Raw genomic sequence first — 19,060 nt, forward strand, 5'->3', positions numbered from 1 at the left:
GGTATACTTTTTGCTGAGCAGACCATAATACTTGCAGACAAAGCGGAAATGATGACGACACGTTCATTTTTGCTAATTTACCAAAAAAATATTTCGCAACATGCTCCGTTCAATATTTTTTTGCAGCCCCCCCTCCCCCTAACATTAAATCCTGGGTCCGCACCTGATTTCTGGTGTTTCCGTGCTCAGAAGCACCCCCATATATGAGTGGGCTGAATATTTTATGCATTAATATATGAATGGGGGTGGGTCACTTTCCAGCCGCACTTCGGTTCCCATTTTTAACCGAAAACTGAAGTAATCCACCCACCCTTTTCATGTTGAATTGAGGCGGTTCTCCGGAAAGAAAAGCTCTTGACGTGTAACAATCTGTTGTTAAATTGCTGAGAGCGTCAAGGGAGTGTGTATCACAAAGTGTTTCAGTGTAAGGTCAATATTTACCGTATCTGCAACGAAATAAAATTTTAAAATTTGCAGATGTGCAATGACGGAAAGGATGACGGAACGTAAATTTCAGAGCCGAACGTCGTGAAAGACGGTCGATCCGAACTGGCTTTTTTCCGATTTTAACCCCCAAATACCCCCAAAAGATCTTGAAATGAACACATAATAAACTACGCTGGTCATTACCCCTTTGTGTTATAAAACAATATTCGTGGATTTTATGTGAAAGAAGAAAACGCGACACCCAATTTCAACTCTATTCATTTAGTAATATAGATGTACAAGACGTTATCGTTTATTACTTTGAATTTGAAAATAACAGACAATAAAAACAGAATATTCAGTATAATAAATTAATTAAACCATATCTGAGAGGGTGATAGAGCAGATTGCTATCCCTCGAAAAGACATTGTCATTCGATTGACAATGTTTTCTCGGGGTTCACGATCTGCTCTATCAACCTCTCATCTATGTGTTATTTATATACTATCCCATGGCTCAGGTGGAGACAAGTTTTTAATGTCACCCTCTAATGCAGACCAATCAAAAATATTTTTTGTTAAAAAGAAAATCAAAGTTTCAAACTTTTTTTTTCTTTATTGTGAGGGGAAAAGGTACAATATCTCGACGGATAGAAACGTTAGTCTGATAGTATTCATATTCCGGAATTTAAGAGTTCCAAATACATGTATGAATCATATGCTTTGCTTGGTACAAATACTTGTCTGAATCAGAGAAAAATTACGAAATTATCCACTGACAATTAACGAACAACCATTGTTGCTATATTTTTATTAGTAAACAGTTCACTATCAATAATATATCTTAATCAGCTCTTGTATTGTTATTTAACTTGCAGAATTAAAATAAAACTTTTTTGATTTGATCAGACTAAAATGTTGCAAGAACAATTAGTAGATAACCGATTTATTTTTTTTTTACATCAAATACAATCTTGTAAAAATCAGAGTTTTTTGCATTAGATTTATCAATAATTTTGTCGAACTATAATCTATGATTCAAGAATAATGACTTATTATCTTCATGTTTTTGAAGTACATCTGCTTTCAAATATTTGATAACTATTTTTTGTGGAAAACAAAGTTAAGTTTTTGTAACAATTATTTTTTCTTCAGTAGTAGAGTAAATAATTGCCTATTTATTGAAGAAAAACAAAAAATGTTCGATTTTAGCATTATAAGTACATTATTTTCGTGTTATAGTGAGATAAATTAGAAATTATCGACTTTGGAATTTGTGTCCCACGCTGATAAGGACACATGTAATTCAGTATTAGCTTTGTACCTCTTGGCACATTTTTTCAAAAATAGTTTCAGGTATACAAAAGATCAACTTTTCAAAAGAATCAATATTTTGTCTAAACTGTATCCCAATAATAGCTGTCATGTTTATATACAGACTTTTTGTATTTTACATGCAAGCACAGCTTAAAAAAACAAAAGTGCACCAGAGGTTAATGCTTTATAATCATGGAAAAGAAAGAATAAGAACGTCGTTTCCCACTGTTTGATTGAATTTTAGTCACAAATATATAATAAACAGGTTTTTAAAACTTGTCAAAGAATTGGTATTTTGATTCATTACAGATATCAAACAGTTTTTTTCTTGTTGTTTACAAACATTGAATTGTTCGCCATCTATTCCATCAATCTTTTGACTCGAATCAATGATAATCAACATGTTGCTTAATATAATGATATCTGGTATCTGATTTTATTCTAAGTTGCGTAATGTCCTACTGTTAAATTTACAAGTTAATAACCATTTGGAAGTTCTGGGGAAAAAAGTGAACTGAAATTATTGGAGAAGTGTTTCAGTGAAACCTGAAAATCAATGGCCATATCTAACTGATGACGTGTTTTATTTAAAGTATATAGAATCCATATCACTTACATTAATTGTACAACTGCGCAGAAGTTATTATATGAAAATTTGGTCTGGTCTGGCTTTCGTAAATTATTTTTTACCTGAAAAGAAAATAGACTTTAATGAAAATTTCAACCTTCTTCAATGCTTTAATAACAACTAGGGATCTCATCTAGGTGTTTAAGGCCGGTGTGTTTAAGACTCCGTTGATTTTTTTTTAAAGTAAGTTAATAGTGTACACTTCCGGATAAAACTTGTTATACGGTATAAAAAGGGCAAACATAACAATCTTTCACCAAGATGTTTTAACGTCCTAAACAGTAACAGAGTCGATTTAAATACATTTTTCTTCAATGTATATGTATATATCTAATTTGCGCTGAAATTATCTAAATGTTTTATTCCGACTGGAAGTATTGATGTATCTTTGTCTTCGTCATTTCACTATTGTAAATTCGATAATGACGGTCCTTACTTTGATAAAATAGTGAAATTTGAAGGTAGATAAAATTAATATCTTTCCCATTCAATAACACAGTTTTTGTTATAACCAATTTTTCTACTGTTTTTATTTTTTGATAATATGATATGTCCAATAGTTTCGACTGAATATCCTCCTCGAACACTAGCGTGATTAATATGTATCAATCTTAAGTTTCATTTAGACTTTTCTTAATTTTTCGCATTCTCAATGTAGATGTTCATAGTCTGGATACAATTACTTCCAAACATTCACGAATTATAATTCAGTGAGTCTACCCGGAAAAGAATAGTATACAGGTATGTTTTGCTACCAAATTTCTTAAATAGGCGAATTTGTGGTAAATAGTAAATTCGTAAATAATTATTCACTCTTGATTTGTGGAGCTCGTGAATTATTATCCTTCGAGTCTCCAGCTACTATTAGTTCACCTTCACAAAATAAAGTTATATCTAATTTATATCAGTACAACAATATTATTCGAAAAGGGAACGAACAACTTTTTTTTTTCTCATCCATTCTTTAGATTTAAATCCGAGATAAAACGCAAATTTAAACTTTGCAAAACATTCTGTCACCAATATTCAAAAGCTACATATGTAACCAGCAACAATTTCATTGGTGCCAGAAATGGATCTTCTCGAACATTGTTTGAAGTAAAGGTTTATCAGTACATCAAGGTAAAAAGAGAAGTCATATATCAACACCTAAGTCGATGAATACCATAATTTCAACAATTAACAAATGGAATATGCAACTACCATAACACGGAATATGATAATTATTAATCTGTTGGACGATGTTAAAGCGATAACTTATCTTCATTTGCAAGAATTATTATGTCCATATTAATTCGGAACAACAGTTGGTACTAAATCATTTGTTGTTATTACAACGTTCTGCTACAAACAGTCTTATCATAATGACATTGTCTTGCATTTTCTATACATAATGGCAATTTGCAAATATTTTTCCTCCCTAACTTTCACTGATTGAGCCAAAAGAATGTCGTTGTCAAATAAAATGAAAATTTATAAATGGGAACGGAAAATCTTCTCTTGTCTCAAATTTTAGCATGTTTCCCTTGTAAAACAGAAAATATTTAATTATTATGTTGTTTTCATAGTAAAGAATAGACATATTTTTCAAATAAAGTGCCGCGATCAATTGGCAAAGATAAAGAGGTACGACGCCGTTTTTGTTTCACTCGCAGGGTAAAAGTTTTTGTTTCACTCGCAGGGTAAAAAAGTTGTGAAATCCTATTGCAAATTGAATATTAAAGATTTTATATCATAAACTTTTTTTAACATCATACACATTTTCATCAAATGAAATGTTAGTTATAGCTACATGTTCCTGTTAAAGACATTTTGATAAAAATTAAATGAACTTTTGACAGGGTTTTTTTTTATGTAAAATTTTGTTTCAAAGAACATTGATAACCAAAGTTAATTAGATAAAATGAGAAGCAGAAGGACAAAAGATATTTTTACTTCAACATAATTTTAGTTTTGGTTTACTACAGGGTGTCTTTTTAAAAATTATGTCTAAGCTCTTTTATCTAAAATTGTATCATTATAGAACCGGATTCTCAATAAACCAATTGAAGAACTCGTGTGTCCGATATTGGGTTAAATAGTTGTTGGTTTCTACACAAATCTCGTTCCATTTAAAACTTGTCTAAATAAATATTTGGTGGCCTTCGGCTGTTGTCTGCTCTTTAGTCGGGTTGTTGTCTCTTTGACATATTCCCCATTTCCATTCTCAATTTTATTTTATATATCTTTCCTTTGAAATTTAAGAATAGAAGTAAAATTTGAAATATAAAAGCATTAATCTTGTTGAATGCGTTTCTTCTTCTGCTACTGAAATTTAAGAATGGTCGCAAGTTGGAAGTTTGTATCTTATATTTTCAATAACTTTCAAGCACAAATATAATGTACGATACAAGTTACTCAATTCAGCTATTTTTGTTCGTAACTGAACAGTCTTTGTAATAGGCTATAATACGGTAATTCGTCGTCCTCAGGTAGAGCTGTCGACTGATAGAAGATTCAAAATTTATTCGGGTTAGTCTTTGTTTTCGTAAAAAATGAAACTTTTCATTAGCATGTAACAAGGTTTTTTCATATGTTAACAGGTTTTTTGAAGTTCAACCGAAGTTGAAGGTACTATTTCCTAAGATTGTCCGAATTAATGACCAGAATGAACTGGAACTTGGGACAGATATAGAAATGCTAAAGAAACATGCTTCAATTGTAATGCACAGTTTAGCTGCAGCTATTGAAAGTTTAGACGAATCAGAGGCCTTGAATTCCGTCCTTCTAGAAGTGGGCCGTCAGCATGTAAAGCGTAACGTAAAATCAAAAATTATATTGGTAAGTCTGATACAAACAATAACCCCGCTATAATGTGATGAAGGAGCATGCAGACGACAGGACAGATGCAGACGACAGGACGGGACCAATTAAAGATTTATGATTAAGAAAAGAATAAACAAAGATAACATAACAAAACAAAAACAACATAAACTGTTGGCCAATAGAACCGGAAATTATTGCATTTTCTCCGGAAAGTTATACAAAGATTGATATTGCCACCCGTGGATCGCCCTGTTGTTATAACAGTTACTGTAATAATTGAAATGAATATTTAAAGTAAAACTAACGAACATTTCAGGGGATAAGTCTTAATATGTGTTAATATATATGTTGATAGAAGTGTACACGCATATGTCTGTAGTACGCTTAAAGTACAAAGAAAATGTATCTTCTTTCTAAAACAGTTTTTTTTAATTATTCATCCCATAAAGGGACAGAAAAAAACATTCAGCATGAAATTCTTACAATGTATGTCATTTGCAACAACCTATGTCCCATTTTTGAAGATAAGCATATTGAGAACCTTAGGCAAACAAAACATAATTTTGTTCGCTTTTTAAAAAATCAAGCACTCAAAGGTTGTTTTTTTTTAAATAAATTTTGTGTAGGTTTCAAATTGGTTATCTTATGATTCACAAAAGATGTAACTAGCTGAATAATAATGAACATTTCCGCAATAAGATACGAAGTTATTTTTTTCATCCAGCACTGATATAGCATTCGAATTTTATAAGATGTATAGGCCTAATATTATTCCGTTATTTATCAGTCCCTGTAACAGGTAAAACGTATGAGACTCCAAGTGGAACAAAAACATTTTTGGCATTGAAAAAAGACGTTTGGCAAAGAACTCTTTTTTTTCTTTCAACTTATTTGAAATCATATGCAAACCTAGAGGCCATAAAAGTATGTAGTTCATTTTCATGATTCGCTTTTTGTCAATCTATACCATTGATCATGATAAGTTTAAACTAAAAGCAGTTATAAGTCATTTCCGAAAATTAACAAACTCGAATAAAACAAACTTTGTATAAATAATGTTTCTAAATATATAATTTATTATTTCATTATTGTATACATCAAGTGAATTCAGTTCAAAGTTGGTTTTGTTTTTGTGTTTTATTTCATTTCTAAAACCACAAAACGTGTTATAATTGTGTTTATATAATTAAATAGAAAGCAGTGAAATTGTCTAATTGGCAATCCTACCCCAACTTTTTATTTCTTATTACATGCAGATGTGACTATGTCATATTTTTTTCAGCGTCTATGGCCTGCTCTCAGTTATGGACTCGAGTCGTATTTGAAAGAAAAGTACACAAAAGAATCGTCGACGGCTTGGAAAAAAGTGTTCTTCTATATAGTGAAGCAAATGAAAGTTGGAATGATGACATCAGATAGTGAAGAAGAGGCTACTACATCATCGTACTGAAATATACTGGAACAAATAATATAGTGCGAACACAAATGTTGCATATACTCATGAGTCTCAGATATCAATACGCAAGCCAAATACAAATCCAATCTTAATCTTTTTGTCATATCTTGTAATATATTTCCTTTCTCTTTTTTTTTCGTCATTGTTGTAAATAACAATATACGATTGAAACCACTTTCTGTTCGGAACAATAAAACATAATAGATTTCTAGTTATCATTCTTATGAAGTCTTGAAGCATCTCCATCACATTGCAAAAAATCGACAATTCTAGATACTAAGTACACGAATTTAAGTAACAACACTTCCAACTGCGGATGACTCTCTTAGTACAAAAATTAATATCCCAACACTTCTAACTCCAGACTACCTTCTAAGTTCAAAAATTGATATAGTAACTCTTCAAACTGCAGACTTCACTCTAAGTACAAACATTAGTATTGTAAATCTTCGAACTCCAGAATACCTTCGAAGTAGTTCAAAAATTGATATTGTTACTCTCCAAATTTCAGACTTTCATCTAAGTACACAAAAAAAACACTATTATAACTCTTTAATATCAGACTATCTTCTAAAAATAAAAGTTAATTTAGTAACTCTTAATTTAGTAACTCTTCAAACTCCTGACTACATTTCTTGGTATTAACATTTATATTGCAATCCTTCTAACTCCAGACTTCCCTCTATACAAACATTGACATATGGATATTGTAACTCTTCACACTCCAGACTTCCTCCTTAGTACTAAAATTAATGTCAAACTTAGACGAGCATTATGTCCTGTATATATATAATAGATCTATAAAAATAAGAAGATGTGGTATGATTGCCAATAAGAGAACTCTTTACAAGAGACCAAATGACACAGAAACTAACAACTATAGGTAACCGTACGAACTTCAACAAAGCCCATACCGCATAGTCAGCTATAAAAGGCCCCGAAATGACAAATTTAAAACAATTTAAACGAGAAAACTAACGACCTAATGTATGTACAAAATAATGAACGAATAACGAATATGTTACAAAGCAACAAACGACAACCACTGAATTACAGGCTCCTGAGTTGGGACACGCACATACAGAATGTGATGGGTTAAACTCGTTTGAAGGCGTCAACCCTCCCTAACCTGGGACAGTGGTGTAACAGTACAACATAAGAAAAACTATAAAAATCAGTTGAAAAAGGCTTAACTCATCAGATGGATACAAATAGAAATACGTCTAACAAAAACACAGAGTGGACGTGGACGGGTACTTAAACATCCCAACAACAAAGACACTTAAGATCAAGCCTATTTCAGGAAATAAATTCAACAATTCCTTTCAGGACATTCAGATGTTTACCAATATCTGACTCAAAAACAAACATAAAAGATAATACATGGCAAACTATCTCACATGATGTATCAGCCCAAAAACATACATAAAAGATATACATGGCAAACTATCTCACATGATGTATCAGCTCAAAAACATACATAAAAGATATACATGGCAAACTATCTCACATGATGTATCAGCTCAAAAACATACATAAAAGATTTACATGGCAAACTATCTCACATGATGTATCAGCTCAAAAACATACATAAAAGATATACATGGCAAACTATCTCACATGATGTATCAGCTCAAAAACATACATAAAAGATATACATGGCAAACTATCTCACATGATGTATCAGCTCAAAAACATACATAAAAGATATACATGGCAAACTATCTCACATAATGTATCAGCTCAAAAACAAATATTGGATAGACAACCAATTATAAAGGTTGATACAAAGCATAAAATTAAAATATTTCCACGAATTTTCAGTTTAATCTTATAACTAAATGATAAACCGTGAATTGTTTGCATTGGAAAGGTGTAATATAGGCAATTCTGTTTAATCATTATGTCATTTCAAGTTTAACATCTTTATATTATATGTGTATTAAAAGACAACAGCACTATATCTTAATGTTTTTCACAATCTCGTTAGTCTGAAATTTAAATATAATATTATATAAAATAAAGCTATATTCTTTTCTGTGAAAAGATAACCCTGGATCTCGTCAAAAAGGGAAACAACTTAAAACTCTTCAACGACATAAAAAGACGCATATTTGTTCATATAGCTCATCAAGTATTAACGTATTTACACATCACTACCTTTCAAGTTTATGGTTCGAGACTTCCTGTTGGAGACAGACATTTCGGACGCATCTTATTTATAAGGTGTTCTTTTCTAGTACTTGGTTGGTACAACTGATGGCATGGTGGACTGATATAAAAATAAGAAGATGTGGTATGAATGCCAATCAAACAACTCTCCACCAGAGACTAAATGACATGGAAGTTTACAGCTTTAGGTCACCGTACGGCTTTCAACATTGAGCAAAACCCATACTACATAGTCAGCTATAATTACAAATGTGAAACCTTTCAAACGACAAACCTAACGGCCTGATTTATGTACAAAACAATGAACGAAAAACAAATATAATATACAGCAACAAACGACAACTACTGATTACAGGCTCCAGACTTGGGACAGACACATACATAATTTGGCGGGGTTAAACTACTTTGCTGTGCCCAAACACTATCACTAACATGGGACAGTAGTGTAACAGTACAGCATAAGAAAAAAAAATTAAAAATCAGTTGAAAAGGACTTAACTCATCAAATCGATACACAGCAGAAAATACATCTAACAAAAAATACAGACAGGGTATTTATACATCCCCACAATTAAAAAAGACACTCAGTACAGATCTGAGTGTACTTGCAGTTACTGAACGCTAGTTCAAAGCCACTAACAATTAATAAAAAAATCATGCATCTAAGACTCAAATATCAATCAGTATACATCCAACATCCAATGGATTTAGCGTAAAGACGTCATTAATAGTCAGAGAAAAACATGACCATGTGCAATGCCAAGATACTGGTATCGACAGATTGTAGAGCCATGAATGTGCATATGTATATAACAATGATATTTAGTTACAGTGTTGAATTGGTAACCTTTTAGAATAAGTTTATTTAAAGGATCGACAAGTTTACCCGGATCGTATCTAAATTTCCGGGCTCGGTAAACATCGGTAAGTGTTGTTGAACTATCGATTAAATGCAATTTAGACGGTCTTTACTGAGTTTGGTCATAAACTGTGATTCATCACAGTATACTAACAAGTTTGCTATTGAAGGGGCTTAGTTGGCGCCCATAGGAATACATACAACCTGTCGATAAACTGTATTGCCGACACGTGAATAAATGTTATCAGAAGAAAATTAACAGCTTCAATCATCTTATCACAACTCTAGTAAGTATATCTAGCATATTTACTTTTCTTATTAGAGAAGAAGGCTTTAAATGAGTTGCAGCAAATATGTTTGCAATCAGATTTATCAAACGACCATTTGATTAAATAGGAAAATAGTTCCTTTACGTGCTCAATAGTCAGTGCTTCGTCATTGATATTATATATTACATACTTGCACCTTTCTTAAATGTTCTCTTGATAAATTTATGAATTATAAGGAAATAACTAAGGTTCTAACTTCCTGAGGCAAGGTTAACCTTATATGAATTTGGCTATTCGTTTAAGGTCTCATTAAGTTATGTATCCCCTTAAGTACTCACATATTTGTAGAGCCTTGGATTTCAAATGTTTTGGTTTTAACGTTCCTGATCAAAGTAAATCTATATAGGCGATTCGGAAGCATCAAATCTAAAATGGGTTATTTTCACTTTCTATCACTTGGTTGGTACCTCTGCTGATGGGCTTACATAATGTATAACATTGTTTTCTTAAATTTTCCATTGATAAACTTAGAAACTATTTTAAAAAGAAACTAAGGTTCAAACTCTCGCATACAAAATTAATCATAGGTGTTTTTTTTTTTGCTGTGGTTTTATGTCCTCTAAGAAATGCATGTGGCTCCTATCAAGTATTCACATATTTATACAAAATGGCATTCACATTTTTTTATTAAGCGTTCCTGGTGATGATTAATAAGGAACAGAGCTTTGAACACATCAAACCTATAAGAGTTGTTTACATTTTCTAACACTGGGTCGATACCGCTGCTTTATGACTGCTAGTCCCCGTATGTATATTTAGCCCAGAAGCCAGTACTTCGGTACATGTCACGTGATTTATAACACAACTTTCATAAAAGCTCCGTTGTTTATCAATTAAGAAATTATAAAGAATCTAATGTTCCAAATCCCTCAGGCTAAGATGACTTAAGGAGGATTTGGCTAATTTGTTTAAGTACCCTCAAGTTGAATTAAGCATTACTGGTGAAGGTTGATCCAGATAAGGGCTCGACAGACAATATCTGTTTTGAAGGTGACGACGGATATTTTAAAGTAGTCTTAACCGCAATCCCGTCTACTTTTTCTCGAATTTGACATCACCGAATGTGTACTTCATAAGCACAATCGGATATATATAAATAACTGGATTCATTTATTGATTAACGTCCAGTGGCGAATGTTACATGCATATTTTAAAGAACAAAAACAAATTAACAATTGTATGTTGACCAGAGTTGAACGATTGTTCCTGTTTACAGTCCAATAGCAATTATGTCATACATATTCTGAACCATAACCATTAATGTTAAAGTTAGGTTATGCAAGATGGGACTACACTGATGAAGGGCGGTAAAAATTAACAAGACTGCCAATAGAACGAATAATATGTTGGAAAAGGGTAGACATTTAACCTTGAACAGACCACGTACGGACCCCCATGAAAGACTTGTTCCAGGGGTTTTATAACGAGAAAAGAACGTGACACTCTCGCTTAACGAGTCATCGAATTTAACGTCCTAATTTCGACCGAACGTGGCTGTGTATTTATACATCCCACACAGCCAAACGAGTGTCCAACTTTAGCAAGGGTTTACTGTTCGGAAGAAGTTCACGGATGACAATTTTTTATATCTTAGACAAATATTGGGGTTTGAATAATCGGAGATGTAACCAAATAAGTGTCTTTTATGTACTTTACTTGATTTTTTTGGCGGTTTGTAAGTCAGTAAAAGTTTTATGAAAGTAATTGTTGACATTACAAGACCTCATCACAAACAAGTTTATTAAACTTTAAAATGGTGTAAAGAATGGGATTTATAAAAATTAGAAGATGCACATCTGTCTCCTTAAGAACTTTGACATTTACGCCTAAAATAACCAGGAATATCGATATCTGTGAAAATTGACGAAATCTTCTAGAATTCAAATTTATAGCAGATATTTTCTATTGAAGACAGGTAGTTATGTTTATAATAAAATGGATTTTTGCAAATTTGTCACGAGGTTTCTTAAACATGCTAAACTTGAAGAGAGTGCCGATATATTGAAATGATGTCTCCAGTTCACCGGACGTGGCAGCGTATATATACATCCCAAAAAAGTGAAAGAACGACCCCAAGCATGGGTCTAATTGCCAGAGGAATCTTGTCTATTGTATTTCTATAAGTTGAATACTAATTGGTATTTAGTTTCGAATTGATTATTCCCTTCATAGTCTGCCTCAGGCTCATATAAATATATTATATACGTATTTCAAACATTTCACAAAGCTTTTATAGAATATACGGGCATTAACTGTCAAATTCGTGTTCGCCGAATTGACCCAAATTCTTATATTTCATTTATAACATACTCAAACGTATATCCAAATTACAAAATTTCCTGAAGAAACTATAAACAATGCATGGACTTTTTATAATGTATATGCAACTCGTTCGTATTTTAGACTAGACGCCATATAATTATTCAACAAGATGACACCCGAAGACTGCCGATGATCATGTAACCGGGGAACTAGATGACTTGTAGGGTTGTGTAACAAGAGCCGGACTGAATGGCCTCTTGTTACTGAAACTGTGTGATGTACCTGATCACACAACGAACGATTGCTGTGAATAGCAATGAGAACTTTGGCACTGAAACTCTGGTGAAAACTAACTCTTGAGACTCTGGAACTAGCGATGAATAAATCAATAATTCAGCATGGATACTTTTATTACAGATGGACTGTGTTCAGTGTAAAGTCATGAGTCCAAATCTTTCTTATAAAAATCATAAACAAGTATTTATACACAATTGAATTGACAAGTATAGACATTACAAATAACAATTAATTTGAGTAATATTGTTCACTGACAAGGATTAAACTATTTTTAGAACTTGAAGAATAAAGTTAATTTACTAATCTGATTATGATATTTAAAAATATATAATAATGAAAAAGGTATAATGTCACTAATTAGCTAATAGAATAAAACATGTCACTCAATGTCCAAACTGAGAATTAAATTGCATATCAAAGCATGTTGATTTTAAGTCCTGGATATTAAATGTAAATAGAAACGAAAACATAAATTAAAAAGAAATTATGAAACACAGAGAATTAAAGTCCAAAATATCAAAATTGAGAATTTTATATTAAAGTCCAAAATGATAAACGAAGCTGCTTTTTTCCTCTGTCACATATGCCTCTCCTCCCAATTAAGTCCGTCCTCGGACTTAGCACTATCTAAATCGGCCTCCTTTGCGGTTGTTATAGTGTCTGTTGTGATTATTGGGTCGCTGTTGGTTTTGGCTGGAAGACAACATGTAGTTTTCATGACGAAGGCTATGAAGTTCTTCTGTCAGCTGTTTGATAGAATTTTCATGAAATTGCAGTTTCGAATGAAGGTCTGATTTTTCATTTTTCAATGTTTGTATTTCATCCGTAAATTCGGTGGAACGTAAATAATAAAGATCCTGGACCATTTTCACAGTCTTATCTTTTTCAATAACCTGGTCTTGCAATTCCTGAATTTGATGTACATATTCTTGTACGTTTATAGGCGAAGCAATTTGTTCTTTGTGTTGCCGAATGTTTTCAAGTTCTTGTTTTAACTGGTCTCTCTCGGATTTAACACTCTCTGTATTGTTCAATTGAAATTTTAAGTCCTGGATGCACTTTTGTTGTTCTGAATTTTTACGTTTTTCCTCTGATAATTTCAGCTTAACACCATTTAGTTCTGTTTTAAGCACATTTGCAATATCCAAATATTGAACGAAAGCTGAATTTCTCATACCAGAGAACGGTAAGGCTCGGATGATATTTTTACGCTCAATGTAGCTGGTCATTCTAGCTGTATCACGGTCCTTTTGCTTTCGAGATTTTACATGAACTGGTGTACTTTGTCTGTTCTTTGCTGCTTTTGAAAAACACTTACTCGAATAATGTCCGAATTTTCCACACAAATAGCATCTCTGATTGATTGAATTGCATAAATAGAATTTGTGAAATTTACCGCATCTTCCACATGCTGGACTATAACCTGACTGGACGTTCCATGGTTTCCATTGTGGTCGAAAGCTGTACTCCATCGCTGAATATTGTCTACGCAACTTGTCTGGGGAACTCGCTTGGCTGCTTGAGGTATCTGGATCGTGTGCTGAGCTAAAAAGTCAGCACGCCGTCGTCGTCCACCAATCTGTAACCGGGGAACTGGATGACTTGTAGGGTTGTGTAACAAGAGCCGGACTGAATGGCCTCTTGTTACTGAAACTGTGTGATGTACCTGATCACACAACGAACGATTGCTGTGAATAGCAATGAGAACTTTGGCACTGAAACTCTGGTGAAAACTAACTCTTGAGACTCTGGAACTAGCGATGAATAAATCAATAATTCAGCATGGATACTTTTATTACAGATGGACTGTGTTCAGTGTAAAGTCCTGAGTCCAAATCTTTCTTATAAAAATCATAAACAAGTATTTATACACAATTGAATTGACAAGTATAAACATTACAAATAACAATTAATTTGAGTAATATTGTTCACTGACAAGGATTAAACTATTTTTAGAACTTGAAGAATAAAGTTAATTTACTAATCTGATTATGATATTTAAAAATATATAATAATGAAAAAGGTATAATGTCACTAATTAGCTAATAGAATAAAACATGTCACTCAATGTCCAAACTGAGAATTAAATTGCATATCAAAGCATGTTGATTTTAAGTCCTGGATATTAAATGTAAATAGAAACGAAAACATAAATTAAAAAGAAATTATGAAACACAGAGAATTAAAGTCCAAAATATCAAAATTGAGAATTTTATATTAAAGTCCAAAATGATAAACGAAGCTGCTTTTTTCCTCTGTCACAATCATATAACCCGATATAAACAGAAATTATAAATATCAACTGACACACAAGCACATGCAATCGTATACTGACGATTTTTTTTTTAAATCTGTTGATTTCATGCTATATATTACAATTTTTTGCGCCTGTCCCAAGTCAGGAGCCTCTGGCCTTTGTTTGTCTTGTATGATTTTTTTTTAAATTTTAGTTCATTTATATGTTTCGGAGTTAAGTGTGACGTCCATTTTCACTGAACAAATACACATTTTTTTAAGGGCCAGCTGAAGCCTTCCTCCGGGTGCGGGATTTTCTCGCTGTGTTGAAGACCCAATGGTGGCCTTGGGCTGTTTTCTGCTCTTTGATCGGGTTGTTGTCTCTTGAACACATTCCCCATTTCAATTCTCAATTTCATAAATCACCGTTTAACCTGTAGGAGAATGATTTGTTATAGACCGGATCAGTCAACGAAATATTCATTCCTTGTGGCTCCCTTGTTTCACTTTTCAATGTTGACCTCCTTTTTTAACAAATGAACACGCTAATTGTTAACTGAACACATGCGCAGCCCGTCTTCAAACGGATTCAAATTAAGTTGAATAATTGACATGCAAGCAAAAATAAATCAGCGATGTCTGTTACCTTATTTTGACAAAATTGAACCAAACTGACTGCTAATAGCTGAATATAATTTCTATTTTCCGCTTTAAAAAATATTTGCTATACGAAATATTTTTTAAAAAATTTTTGTCGAATTCGTAGCTTATGCCCCTTTACCCATGTACATATTTTATACGAAAGTGGGAATAATTTCATACGAATACAATTCAAGTTTATCGCTCTTTGAGTATAACTGCATGGTGAAGCGATAGCAATAGCTAATTATATATATATATATATGTTACAGGCATTTTCAAAATTTAGGCATTTTGTAAAATTTTGGAAAGATTGTATGTATGTCATAGGTTTTTCTAGTGAAACTTTTTAACGTCTGTACTTACTTTGTATTTCAGATAGTAGTTTAAGACTTTCTTGGTGATAGAAGGACAAATTATTCTTACAAAATAGTTTTTTTTAGAAAATCTAGATCCAAAACAAAAGTGTGAAATATGAAGCAGAGAAAAATAAAGGTGCTGTTTGATTGACTGATGGTTGTTTGTTTGCGTTCAGTGGCATTTATTAGTATGTTTGATATAGACAGATATTACAGCAAAACGAATTCCCCTGTAAAGCATTGGTTTAACCATACAAGGTCGTGTTTGGTCGTCACTGCCTCAAGGACATTCTTATGTCTTTACAATCTGACGAGTTAAGGCGACTGTAGTGCAAGAATGCTAGAATAAAACAATGAACCAAGAAGAGACAAATCAAGGTGCGTCCAAAGGGTACACTCGTCTCCTGCTATACATGCATTTCCTACTATGCGACGAATCTGATTCAATATCTGGTGAATGCTCTAATAATCCAAAAGATGCAAGCCAACCTAATCACGCTAATAATACTTCGAATCCTTTGGAAATACAAGAAAAGAAGATATTCATGTGTGTGTGCTGTTTACGAAACCCCATGTTTTCAAACGTTTAAATGTTGACAGAGCTGAAAAATCATATATTACAATGAAGTTTCATGCAAGACCTACTTTAGAATATGTTTCTGCTACGCATTTTAACAGTCATGTTTATTCCCAATGAAATCATGTGTAAATACACACACTAATATATATACCTACTAGTGTTTTTGATTGTGTTTTTAAGGGTACCTCAAAACTGGTCATCTTCAATATACCCTAAGGATAAAATGCGACAGTGAATTTCAAAAAGACTTTAGCAGATGATGCATGGACCCCTAGTCTTTCAATGTTGCAAATTTAAAAAAAATTAAACGAGAGGAAAATGAGTTATCACGGCCTATCCCTTAAATCTCTTTAAATGCAAGCTTTAACATTCAAATGTGGATTAATTGGTATCCACGAAAATAAATGAATCCACAGTAGATGAAACTGATGTGTTGTTCTATACTTTCAATGGACCAGTTTTTATGTACATTTCAATCCATACAATAATTCAGGCAACTTGTTAAATGACTTTCAACTTTTCCAGGCATTATGTAAAAAGCCTGAAAAAAAAGTCACTATACAAAAGGTCTAAATTAAGAACATGCCTGTAAACATATAAAATTCGCAAGGGTTCCGCGGAACCCAGTGTCTCGCCTACTTTTGCTGTTGTCTATGTTTTCAGTGTGATAGGGGAATACACATAATAGATTTACAGTTAATGAAATAAAAATCCAGGATGGTTTATGAATGTAATAAATGTTTTAAAAACTTTAACTGCAGACTGTATGTAATGTTAACTGGAAGAAAAACTAATAGATATAAGAAAATGTGGTACGAGTGCCAATGAGACAACATGTCCATTTATATGTTATATACGGAAAAACAGTAAATAAATTTTTACAAAATTTCCTTCTAGATACTAGCTTTTGATCATAAACAAGCTTCTGTCCAAGTTTGGAAGAAATCCAGGATAGTTTAAGAAAGTTATTATAATTTTTAAAACTTTAACCACAGAGTGAATGTTATGTTAACTGGCAGAAATACTAAGTCCATTTATAAGTAATATACGGAAAAACCACTGGTGTTAAACTGGTCATGGTACAACATGGCGAAGTCAAAAACAAGTAAAATCGTCTTCTTCTATGATCATAGTAACTGATTTTATCAGTACCCTCTGCTAACGGAATATTTAATAATAATTGGGGAATGTGTCCATGGGACACAGAGGATGACCCCGCTTGCATAAAACGTTATAAAGGAACATAAATCAAGAACAGTAAAAGTGATACTACCCAAATTTGTTCCTGATTTGAGTTTTGTTGTTATAAGCATTTTGTTTCACAACATTTGATTGAGGCAAACTTGCCTTTTTGTGTTTCTTTGATACATATGACATGGCTCTGTACTTATACATTTCGCCATTGTGTTATTGTTCTATTTTAATTTTTGTATTCTTGTCTTTCATTTTTGCTAATGTGCTTTGTCTTTATGCCTTTTTGCGTTTCTTTGTTGCATATTTGTTTATTTTTATAGTGATTAAGATTATAACACAATGTTGACTGCTGTATCCCTATTTTTGACATTTTTACCTATTATGTCTGTTTGCTTTGTTCACACATCGTTGTCAATATAATGGAATTCGATGCGACTGTCATACAATTGAGAGGTTTAGCTAGCTATAAAACCAGATTTAATCCACCATTTTCTACATAGGAAAATGCATGTACCAAGTCAGGAATATGACAGTTGTTATCCATTCGTTTGATGTGTTTGAGCTTTTGATTTTGCCATTTGATTACGGACTTTCCGTTTTGAATTTTCCTCGGAGTTCAGTTTTTTTGTGATTTTACTAGTAAGAGAACGGTTACAAAAAAATCAGCATTTTTTCCATTTGTAACGGGGCATAACTCTAGAACGGTATAAGTGATGCCTCCAAAATTCAAAACTTGATCTGTGTTATGTAGTAACAAGCATTGTGTTTAAGTTTCACTGCATTTTGTCAAAGCAAACTAAAGTTAGAAAACTGAAACAAAAAAATCAGTATTTTTTTCATTTGCAAAGGGGCATAACTCTAGAACAGAAAAAATGACACCACCAAAATTCCAAATTAATTTGTGTTATGTGGTAATAAGCATTGTGTATAAGTTTCATAACATTTGGTTGAGGCAAACTAAAGTTAGAGAATGGAAACGAAAAATTCAGCAATTTTTCCATTTGTAAAGGACATAACTCTAGAACCGTATAAGTGATGCCTCAAAAATTCAAACTTGATCTGTGTAATATGGCAACAGGCATTGTGTATAAGTTTCATAACATTTGGTAAAGGTAAACTAAAGTTAGAGAACGGAAACAAAAAAATCAGCAATTTATCAATTTGTAAAGGGACATAACTCTACAACGGTAAAAGTGACACCACCAAAATTCAAACGTGATCTGTATTTTGTGGCAATAAGCATTGTGTATAAGTTTCATAACATTTTGTTGAGGCAAACAAAAGTTAGACAACGAAAACAAAAAAATCAGCAATTTTTATGTTTATAAAGGGGCTTAAATCAAGACGGTAAAAGTGATGCCACCCAATTTCGAACTTGATCTGAATTATGTGGCAATAAGCATTGTGTATAAGTTTCTTGACATTTTGTTGATGCAAACTAAAGTTAGAGAACGGAAATGAAAAATTCAGCATTTTTTTGTTTATAAAGGGGCATAACTCAA

The 19,060-nt window shown here is 32.5% G+C and overlaps 1 protein-coding gene across 2 annotated transcripts in view; it reads left to right on the top strand.

Moving 5' to 3' along the window:
• Positions 1 to 6,843, top strand: part of LOC127698197 (cytoglobin-1-like) — a 47,292-nt gene extending 40,449 nt beyond the window's left edge. For both annotated transcript variants that reach the window (XR_007980741.1, XM_052201552.1), the window contains exons 2-3: positions 4,954 to 5,191; positions 6,459 to 6,843. Coding sequence is in view for 1 of the 2 variants with exons in the window: in XM_052201552.1 (XP_052057512.1) it covers positions 4,954 to 5,191; positions 6,459 to 6,626 (406 nt within the window). In the remaining variant the exon portion in view is untranslated. The remainder of the gene's footprint in view (positions 1 to 4,953; positions 5,192 to 6,458) is intronic.
• Positions 6,844 to 19,060: the final 12,217 nt, after the last annotated feature.

Source organism: Mytilus californianus, unplaced genomic scaffold, assembly GCF_021869535.1.
Source record: "Mytilus californianus isolate M0D057914Y unplaced genomic scaffold, xbMytCali1.0.p SCAF_4, whole genome shotgun sequence".
NCBI classification, from domain to species: domain Eukaryota; kingdom Metazoa; phylum Mollusca; class Bivalvia; order Mytilida; family Mytilidae; genus Mytilus; species Mytilus californianus.